The sequence below is a fragment of the Mustela nigripes genome, chromosome 3 (genome assembly GCF_022355385.1).
Source record: "Mustela nigripes isolate SB6536 chromosome 3, MUSNIG.SB6536, whole genome shotgun sequence".
Taxonomy (NCBI): domain Eukaryota; kingdom Metazoa; phylum Chordata; class Mammalia; order Carnivora; family Mustelidae; genus Mustela; species Mustela nigripes.
This window is the reverse complement of record NC_081559.1, coordinates 60,820,280-60,829,290: the sequence shown is the minus strand read 5'-3', so window position 1 is coordinate 60,829,290 and position 9,011 is coordinate 60,820,280. Positions and strand designations below refer to the sequence as shown.

Sequence of the window (9,011 nt, the reverse complement as noted above, 5' to 3'; positions counted from 1 at the left end):
ATATAGCTAAATGGATCTTCTTTCTACCTGGTGATTTTGAAACTAACTCCATCAGGTAGATGTAGAATAAGTCTCTCCCAAACGGAACAAATTCAGTATCTTCTCCATTTTAAATGGTCTACCAGTTTTTTTTTTTTAAGGTTGTTTTTTATTTATTTGACAGAGAGGGAGGGAATCAAAAAGGGGGAGTGGAAGAGGGAGAAGCAGGCTTCATGCTGAGCAGTCATGAACTGAGCTGAAGACAGATGCTTAAGGACTGAGCCACCCAGGGACCCCTACCTGTTCTTTTAAATTGAAAAGGCCAGTCCTGAGGTAAATTCCCACTTGCCTCTTAAAATCCCACCCGAGGAATGGAGTCTTAAAGTGTTTCTTCTCTCCTTCATCCATTCCGCAGACATTTGCAAATAGCATTCAGTGTTCTGGGCAATTCTTTCAGGACACAAAGGATGAGACATGGATCCTTAAGTTCACTCCACCACACACCCTGTTACTATGTAACTGAAAACTGAAAATACCATGGGGCCCTGGACCCACTCAACAGAATTTGCTGGGGCTAAGAAAGGAAAGGGCTAATACTACCTATGTAGTCAGGAAGGTCTTTCAGAAGAGAAAATACCCAAGTACATGCATTAAAAATGGTTGGATGGACTGAAGGAAGGGAGATTTCCAAAGAGAAATTGACCAAAATCTTGTAAATTGGGTAATTTTGCAATAGTTCAGCATAACCAGAGGGAAGGATTGAGAGCAGGTAGTTTATAGCAACTGTGATTACTATTTTGCTAATGAAGTATCATATAGGTTAGTACCATATGAGAAGATCTAGGCTATTAGTGATTTGGAAAGTTGTCAGTCATGATTATACCTAAGGAAGGCTAAGTAATAGTTGGCCTACAGGATACTTCAGTCCTGTGCCCTCCCATTTTAATACTCACTTTACGACTGCAGCAGCTAGAAAAGAGAACATAGAGTCAAGCACTGGCCCTTCAGTGATTCCACCAGGAAATGAAACGTTTCATGTCTGTTCACGTTTACTTACTAAAACAACGCTATATCTATTTTCAATGAGGTTGAGAGTATAATCCTCCCCTATACCTAAAACTAGGACAGGAAAAATTGGTGATCATTGAAAATGCTTTCAGCAGTTATGAAATGTTATGAAAATGTTTGATGTTTCAGTTTAGACTAATGTAGTCAATATTTATTAGCATGTCATAAATTAAGATTGAAACTAATTAAAATGTAATCTTGATTTTGTGATTGAAAGTCAATAGACTTTAGTTTCACCGTTACTCAATACTTGTATTACTGTCTGTGCAAGCAACTGTAAGTCATTTAGAGGCAAGATTAACTCATAAAATTGTTTAATCTTAGTTATTTAGAGACTAAAAGCCAGATACATTTAATTGATTTGATTAATATTTAAATCAGGTAAGATATTAAAACACAACTTTTCTGATATGGTTTCAATATCGAAATAAGGCACTTTTCCCCCTTTTCATATGTAAAGATACATTGAAAAGAATGTATCGGGGCGCCTGGGTGGCTCAGAGGGTTAAGGCCTCTGCCTTCGGCTCAGGTCATGATCTCAGGGTCCTGAGATCGAGCCCCGCATCGGGCTCTCTGCTCAGCAGGGAGCCTGCTTCCCTTCCTCTCTCTCTGCCTGCCTCTCTGCCTACTTGTGATCTCTGTCTGTCAAATAAATAAATAAAATCTTTAAAAAAAAAAAAAAAAAGAAAAGAATGTATCATGCACAGAAAGGAGTACATAGTGATGACTGCCCATAACAGACAGATGGCATATTGCTAGGTATTCAATATGTTAGTTTCATCTAACATTTAGTATGCTAGTTGATTGCTACAGTGCTTAAATATTAAGGAGCATTAAGTCAAGACTTGGTTTTATATATCAGTTTTACTACCTGTCAAACGTGATCTTCACTAGGGGGAAGTGGTTAACACAGATTGGTTACCTGATGCTAACATGACAGCAGAGGCCTCCTTTACCATGCTTTCACCTAGTCTCTGCAAACGTTTATTGAAATATTTTTATTCTTAAACTGTAGTTTAGGGTTAATTTATTAATTTCACGTTATTTTTCTGAAAGTGTTTTTATTTAAGAACATTATAAGATAAAATGATAGCAGACTATTATGTATGTATTCCAGGCTTCGGAATAAAGCCATAAGCCTGACTTTTTAAGCTCTCTGTTGTCATCAATAAACTCTAATAAAGACCATATAATAATAATAATAATAATAATAATAATAATAAAGACATGCTGGTCTGAGACAAGCTTTTGGGCCTGTCAAAAATGGCTTGCACCTTTCAGCTGGCATTTATGATATACGAGATATGCAAATATACCTGTTTGTCAGGTGTAAAGAACCATCTACAGAGCATGTGCTTGGGAACCAAAATGGACGAACAAGCACCCAGCAGTGTGATTCTTTTGTTCCTGTAAAATTTCCAAGAGGTGAATAAAATCTACCATTTGTTCTTAGTTAATAGGTTATCACCAGACATGATCTTCCAGTCCTCATGTCACAGCTGTTATATGCTTAAAAAGAACGAAAGAAATATGCCTCTGAAGACAAGGCAAGCTTAAACCTGACACCGATTAGAAAAATCAGTGTCACAGGTGCGCTTTTAATCGAATAGCAGCCACCTTAGAGGTCAAGTTGGGGGGCGGGGGAGGGGAAACAAAACAAACCGCCCAGTATGTGGAAGGTCGAACCACGTGGAGAGCAAGCTGCAGGCCCCGCTCGGCGAGTTTTCCCTCCGCACTTCCGCGGCAGCCCGGGTGCTCCCCGCTGGTTCTCGCAGGGCAGGTACCCTTCCCTTCCTCCCCACCTGTTGGGCTCCCGCGCGCCCGGCTTCCCGAAGCGACGCCCTAGCGATGGGAATGGGAACTCTCTGAGTGGGAGTTTCCTTTCCGTTCGGCTCCCCCAGCCGGACCCCAAAGACCCGAAATCGGGTGGGAGGGAAATTCCTACTCGGTCCTCGCCCACCCCCGCCCGTTTCTGTCTCTGGCTCACTGCTTCGCTCGCTCCGATGCCGCCGAGGCTCGTCGGCACTTCTGGGTGGCCGGCCGGAGGAGGTGGCGGCGAGCTCCGGGGCTCTGGGCTGGGAAATGGGGCAGGGTGAGTAAGCCGCCTTGGGAAAGGCCCTGCGGCGCCCCGAGAGGGCCAGCCACCCCGCCCGCAGGGCAGGGGGAGGCGCTGCGTGCGCCGGGCCGGCGCGGGGCTGAGCCTGGGAGCGGCTGCCGCGCTCTCCTCCTTCAAGTCCCGGCTTGAGAGACCAACTCGGAGCGCGCGGTCCGGGGGAGGAAAGAGTGGGAGAGGAAGCCGCGGGAAAGAACAGGGGAGCCACTGTCTCCTGAAAAGAAAGTGGGAGCCCTGGGTGGGAAAAGAGGAACTAGCCCTCCTAACTTTTCTTCGCGAAAAGTTTTCCCAGGGCGTTCTGTTTGTGCAAACTCGGCCGGGGGAGCCCGGAGACGCGCTGCCGGCGTGGCGGCGGTGCCTCGGATCCCAGCTTCTCGCCCCGCTCCTCCTCCTTCCAGCCTGGGGAGCTCCTCTCCCGCCCCGAGAGGCGCCAAATGGCTACCCAGTAAGCCCCACGGGGCGGAGGCTGCAGCGCCGCCTTCCGCCCCCGAAGCTGCCGGCGGCCGCTAGGACCTGAGGCGGCGGCGCCCGCGGGCTGGGAGCCTCGGCCCGCAGGTGGAAGCGCACCCGGAGGTGGACGGGCCCGGGGCTGGGGGGCTCGGGCGGGCTCCTGACGCGCGTCCCGCCCCGCTCAGGCCTTGGGTAGGCGCGCGGCCCGCCCTGACCAGCCGGCCTCTCCTACTCTAGTGGTGACACGCCGCCTCGGAGCTGGAGCCCGCGCCGCGCCCCGCAGGGCGATGGACAGCCGAACCCCGCGCGCGCCGAACGCCCTGGCGGCGCCCACGCCTCCCGCCGCCCCCACAGGGTAAGTCCGGAGCGCCGCGCCGAAGTTCTCGGGGAGGGCGAGGGCAGCAAGGTCGCAGCGCGTTTACCTGGCTGGCAGCTCGCTGCCTGACTCACTGGCTGCGGGAGAGGCGGCGGAGGAGCCTGCTTGCTCCCGGCCTCCTTGGAGGCCGCCTGGGCGCGGGGGCGGAGGGCTATGGTAGTTTTGATTGCTTTTCTACCGGGGCTGCTCGGAGTTGCTGAAGGGCAGCTGAATGCCAGGAATTGGGTGAGGAGTCCTGGAGCAGAAACTGTAACAAAGAGCCCCTTGTTTGGTGCCCTGGAAGCGCGGCGGACGATACCTGTAAGTGAGCTCTGGGGAAGGGGGAAGAAAGTTTCTTTGGCCGAGGGCTGAGGCCCGGGCAGGTGAGCAGTGTCAAAGTGACTGTAAGGAAGGGGCTTTTCTGCGAGCGGTGGAGGGCCCCGGGAGGGTGTACCAGCTGTCAGCCCGCATGACAGTTCCGGGCCCCGGCAGGGTGAGCGCCTCCGACGGGGGGTGTGTGTGCCTGTGGCCAATTGCTGGTGCCAAAGCGTAGCGCAAAGTCAGACTGCAAACAACGATACTTTTCTTTGTGTCCTCACGTGTTTGAAGAGAGATTGGAGGGGAAGGGGCTGTCACATGGTGAGTTAATATTAAATGAAGCATGTCCTCCTGCCAGATATGCTAATCATCACCTTGCTAAGCGTTTGGGTAAACAGTAATGAGAACAGGTAGTTCTGCAAGAGATGGGGAAAACCTGAAAATAACTTTCGTCTTGGTAAACAGTGAAGGCTGAACATGGGCATTCTTTGAGCTTCTGAAGTGGGAACCCCTTTGATGTAATATAACTTTTCCTACATATATTCTCCCAACTCAGTTTCTTTTGTGATAGTTAATCTGAAGTCTCTAATGCTCTAAAGAGCATTTTCTGGAATGATTTCCAGAAAAGAAACGTTAAGGAAAAATGGACTTTGTAACTAATGAATGAGTGTTGTGCAGTTTCCCTGATTTAAGAGTAGAGAAGTCATTTTTCCCTGGAACATGACAGGCGTTTCCTTAGAAGCAAGTCACAGCATGTTTATTCATCAGAGACCATGCGAACATTGGCAGTTGTCTAGAGGAAACATGGAAAAGTCTCAAAGCAACATGACTAATATAAAAGATATTTTGTATAACGCTTACGTAGAGGAAACATGTAGAGTATGAATTAATTCTTTCATTTGTTAGAATTGTCTTCTCCCCTCTGCAAATAGCCCAGTTACTGCTGACTTCCGTTCCTATTATTTTTCCAGTGTTTTCATTGTTCAGTAATATACATACTTCCATTTATTCTCACATCAGGATGTGTAAAGAAATACATTGGTTGAAAGATCTTAATCATAAAAGCATGAGCCTCTAAATGAAACTGCAGAGATATGTGAATTGAAGATGAAACAATTTTCTGGAATACGGAAATGTATTTGAGGGGCACAAAGTAAGATAGTATTAAACCGGTGGATTTGGGGTGTCTGGGTGGCTCAGTGGGTTAAGCTTCTGCCTTCAGCCCAGGTCCTGATCTCAGGGTCCTGGGATCCAGCCCTGCATTGGGCTCTCTGCTCAGCAGGGAGCCTGCTTCCCTGCCTAGTTGTGATCTCTCTCTTTCAAATAAATAAAATCTTTAAGAAAACAACAACAACAACGGTGGATTTGAAAATGGATTAAGTTAAGGAACAATTAAAAAAGACAGCATATGCTTGTACAGGAAATACACTTACTGGTGTTCAGAAATCAATACTTCTTTAGTAAAATAGGTGAGATGAGATGGCTTTGGAATTTAGTGGAAAGAGCTATCTAATGATAAACACGACGACAGTTAAGATATTTCAGATTTCACTTTTGAGAATTTAAAGGTTAAACTGATACATTCTTGAAAATAATGTACAAAACTGCTTTATCTAATTCTTCCAACTATGAAGAAAATACTTTTAAGGAATTTGACCCTCTCCAAATTTGAGGAGGGACATCTGCAAAAATGCTTCAACATCTTATCTAGACTGTATCATTTTATCTTGCATTCTATTTAGAGAAGTGATCAATATCTGCAAAGTATAAACATTAAAAAAAATTGTGTCATCTTTCACTTTTCTATCTTGTTCCTTCACATATCCCAAGTTCCTATTATGTTTGTTGAATATTCAGTGCAGTATTGCTTTTGTTCCTTTTATCAAAAACCCTCAAAACATTAAAAATGATTTAATTGTGGGGTAAAAAAAGGATCCTAGATAGGGGCTTATGGGAGGTGGCAGGGAGCAATCTCAATGTTACAATAAATTATTGGGTTTGGGAAGTAAATTCCTTACTACAAAACTAATTAAACCATGACTCATGACTCTAATAACCCATGAGGCCTAGTTTAGTTCTCCTTGGATATCCCTGCTCTAAAGAATCCCTCCAAGTTTTACATTGTTTTAACAGGTCATTTTAAAGAAATCTAGTGCAATTCTATGTTATGCAAATGAGAATCTGAAGCCCGGAGACACTGAATGACACTGAATGCTGAAGTCCCAGAACAATTGAGTGGCAAAATCTGAAGGAAAACCCAGGACTTTGGTTGCCTGGTTCGTTGCCTTTTTAAAAATTTTTAAAAAATCTATTCCTGACCACTGTAAGATACATTTAAATTTCACAGAGTCAGTTTGGGTACATTATCTTTAGAACTGCTACTGCTTGTGTTTGTAACTTCCCCTACGGATACCCCCCTTCCTTTTTTAATTCATTGAAATTTAAATGTCAAAAGTGTAGTTAGCCTTACTTTGAGTGATGCTAATGTTTTGATTTCGGAACAGATTTTTAGGCATAGACCAGGGTAAAAAACCTGCTTTATAATTTTGCAGCTTTGGAGCTATGGAGTTCATTGAAGATGTAGAAAAAATTAATTGATTTAGTGGCTACTTTTTAAGGCTGTTATTTGGGTGCATTACAGGCTCTAAAATTTTACTGATTGTATAAACTGAATTCTTGTAAGCTAACATTTGTTGACTATTTAGAAGTTGAGTATCTTAGCTGAGGTTTCAACATGAGAATTACCTAGGGATCTTTAACACCATGCTGTCACACCTGATACCTGTTCTGGTTTTATTTGGCCTATGCTGGGACAAGCTGTGGAGAGGTTTTAAATGCTGCTCCAGTGAATGTAATGTGCTATCAGTTCTGAGAGCCAATGATTAAGTAGGTGTTAACATCTGAGATGGAGGTGATGGAATGAGGATTGCTATTAATCATTTTCAGGCAACTCACCATCCTCATTTTCAGCTTTAGTTTGCTTCTGTAAAGATTCCATTTAGTTGCATTATAGTAATATTTTTTAAAAAATTTGCTACTCCTTTCAGAGGAAGTATATTAACTCCACTTTGCAGTTGTGGAAACCCAGGCTCTAAGAGCTAAACTAACAAACTCAAAGGCACTCAACTTTAAGTGGTGAAAGAGTAACAGAAACAAGATCTGATCCCCATACCTGTGCTCTTCCTCAGGAGGCAAGTTGGCACCCGGAGTTTGCCCCTATTAATTACTCTGAATGGCCAGAGTATTTTTTATCTAGAGTGGCTTTGTAAGTGTCTTGTCTTGACTCTTCTAAAATCATTTTTATATTTTTAAAAACTCCTACAAATTCTAATGCATATGAAAAACCCCAATACCTAGGATTTAAAAAGAACTTAAATGTTTGGTTTATGTCTTCAAAATATTGAACATTTTCATGTGTTTGGGATGATTTAATTTATAGTTAACTGATAGCCTTCTTTTGTCATATGGCAAGCTGCTTATTTTTGCTATTAGATGGCTATTAAATTTATAGTGCACTTTTAAAAGTAGGAATATTCAATTACCAAATAAGACAAATGAAGTTAAGGTAATGTTAGACTTTTAGTCCAAAGTCTAATTTCCTCTCAGTGTGTTAGAGGATATTCAATAACGTTATGATCTTATTACAATATTGAAATGCCAGGTGTATTTATAAATGTCACGCTTATGTTATTAAGACAGCTGCTTTCATTTAATTAATTAGTGAAAACTTGCAAGCCCTTACTTTATGTAAAACACGTTTTTTAATCACTAGGAGATTGGTTCCTGATGTTAAGAGCTTTACCAAAGAAATTATGTAGGAAAAGAACATGTTAGCATAGAAATTGTACTTTCATGTTAGCTTTAAAACATTGTTTATGCTTCAAGCTTAATATACAGTAGTTTGTCTCTGATCAGCAAATTAAGGCCCAGCAAAGTAAGTCCAGAAGGCTGAAATGGGCCCTTCACCTATTTTTTTTTGTTTTTTTTTGAGATTTTTAAGGCTCCCTACTAAGCAGGGAGCCTGATGTGGGGCTCGATCCCAGAACTCTGGGATCATGACCTGAGCTGAAGGCAGTCACTTAACCAACTGAGCCACCCACGCACCCCACCTATTTGATTTTAACCCTAATTTTGTTGTCGTTGATGGTAAAATGCATATAACAAGATTTATTTTAAACATTATAAAATGTACAGTTCATTGGTTCATTCATATTGTTGTGCATCCAGCACCACCATCCGTTTCCAGAACTCTCTTCATCTTACAGAACTGAAACTTCATACCCATTGAACATCACTCCTCTCTGTCATGTCCTCTGGTGGCCACCATTCTCTGTGATTTTGACCGCTCTAAGTAGCTTGTATAAGTGGAAGCAAAAAGTATATATATTTTTGTGACTGGCCTATTTCACTTAGTATAATGATTTCAGAGTTCATCCATATTGTATCATATATCAAAATTTCCTTTTTTAGGGCTGAATAATAGCCTACATGTTGCTTAGCCATTTCTCTGTGGATGGACACTGGGTTGCTTCCTTATTTTAGCTATTGTGAATATTGCTGCTAGGAACATAGTATACAAATATCTATTTTAAAAATTTTTATTTATTTATTTTTTTCATAATTTTATTTTTTATAAACATATAATATATTATTAGCCCCAGGGGTGCAGGTCTGTATCGCCAGGTTTACATACTTCACAGCACTCACCATAGTACAAATATCTTTTTA

General features: G+C 43.0%; 1 protein-coding gene across 6 annotated transcripts in view; it reads left to right on the top strand.

Annotated features, from left to right (window-relative positions):
• Positions 1-2,717: 2,717 nt before the first annotated feature.
• COBLL1 (cordon-bleu WH2 repeat protein like 1) overlaps positions 2,718-9,011 on the top strand; it is a 169,806-nt gene continuing 163,512 nt past the window's right edge. For 3 of the 6 annotated variants that reach the window (XM_059394087.1, XM_059394086.1, XM_059394085.1), the window contains exons 1-2: positions 2,718-2,823; positions 3,848-3,965. In XM_059394087.1, the coding sequence (XP_059250070.1) occupies positions 2,718-2,823; positions 3,848-3,965 (224 nt within the window). Of the gene's footprint in view, positions 2,828-2,861; positions 3,140-3,847; positions 3,966-4,032; positions 4,287-9,011 lie in introns of those variants that run through there. The other 3 variants (XM_059394089.1, XM_059394088.1, XM_059394091.1) reach the window with 3 other exon arrangements.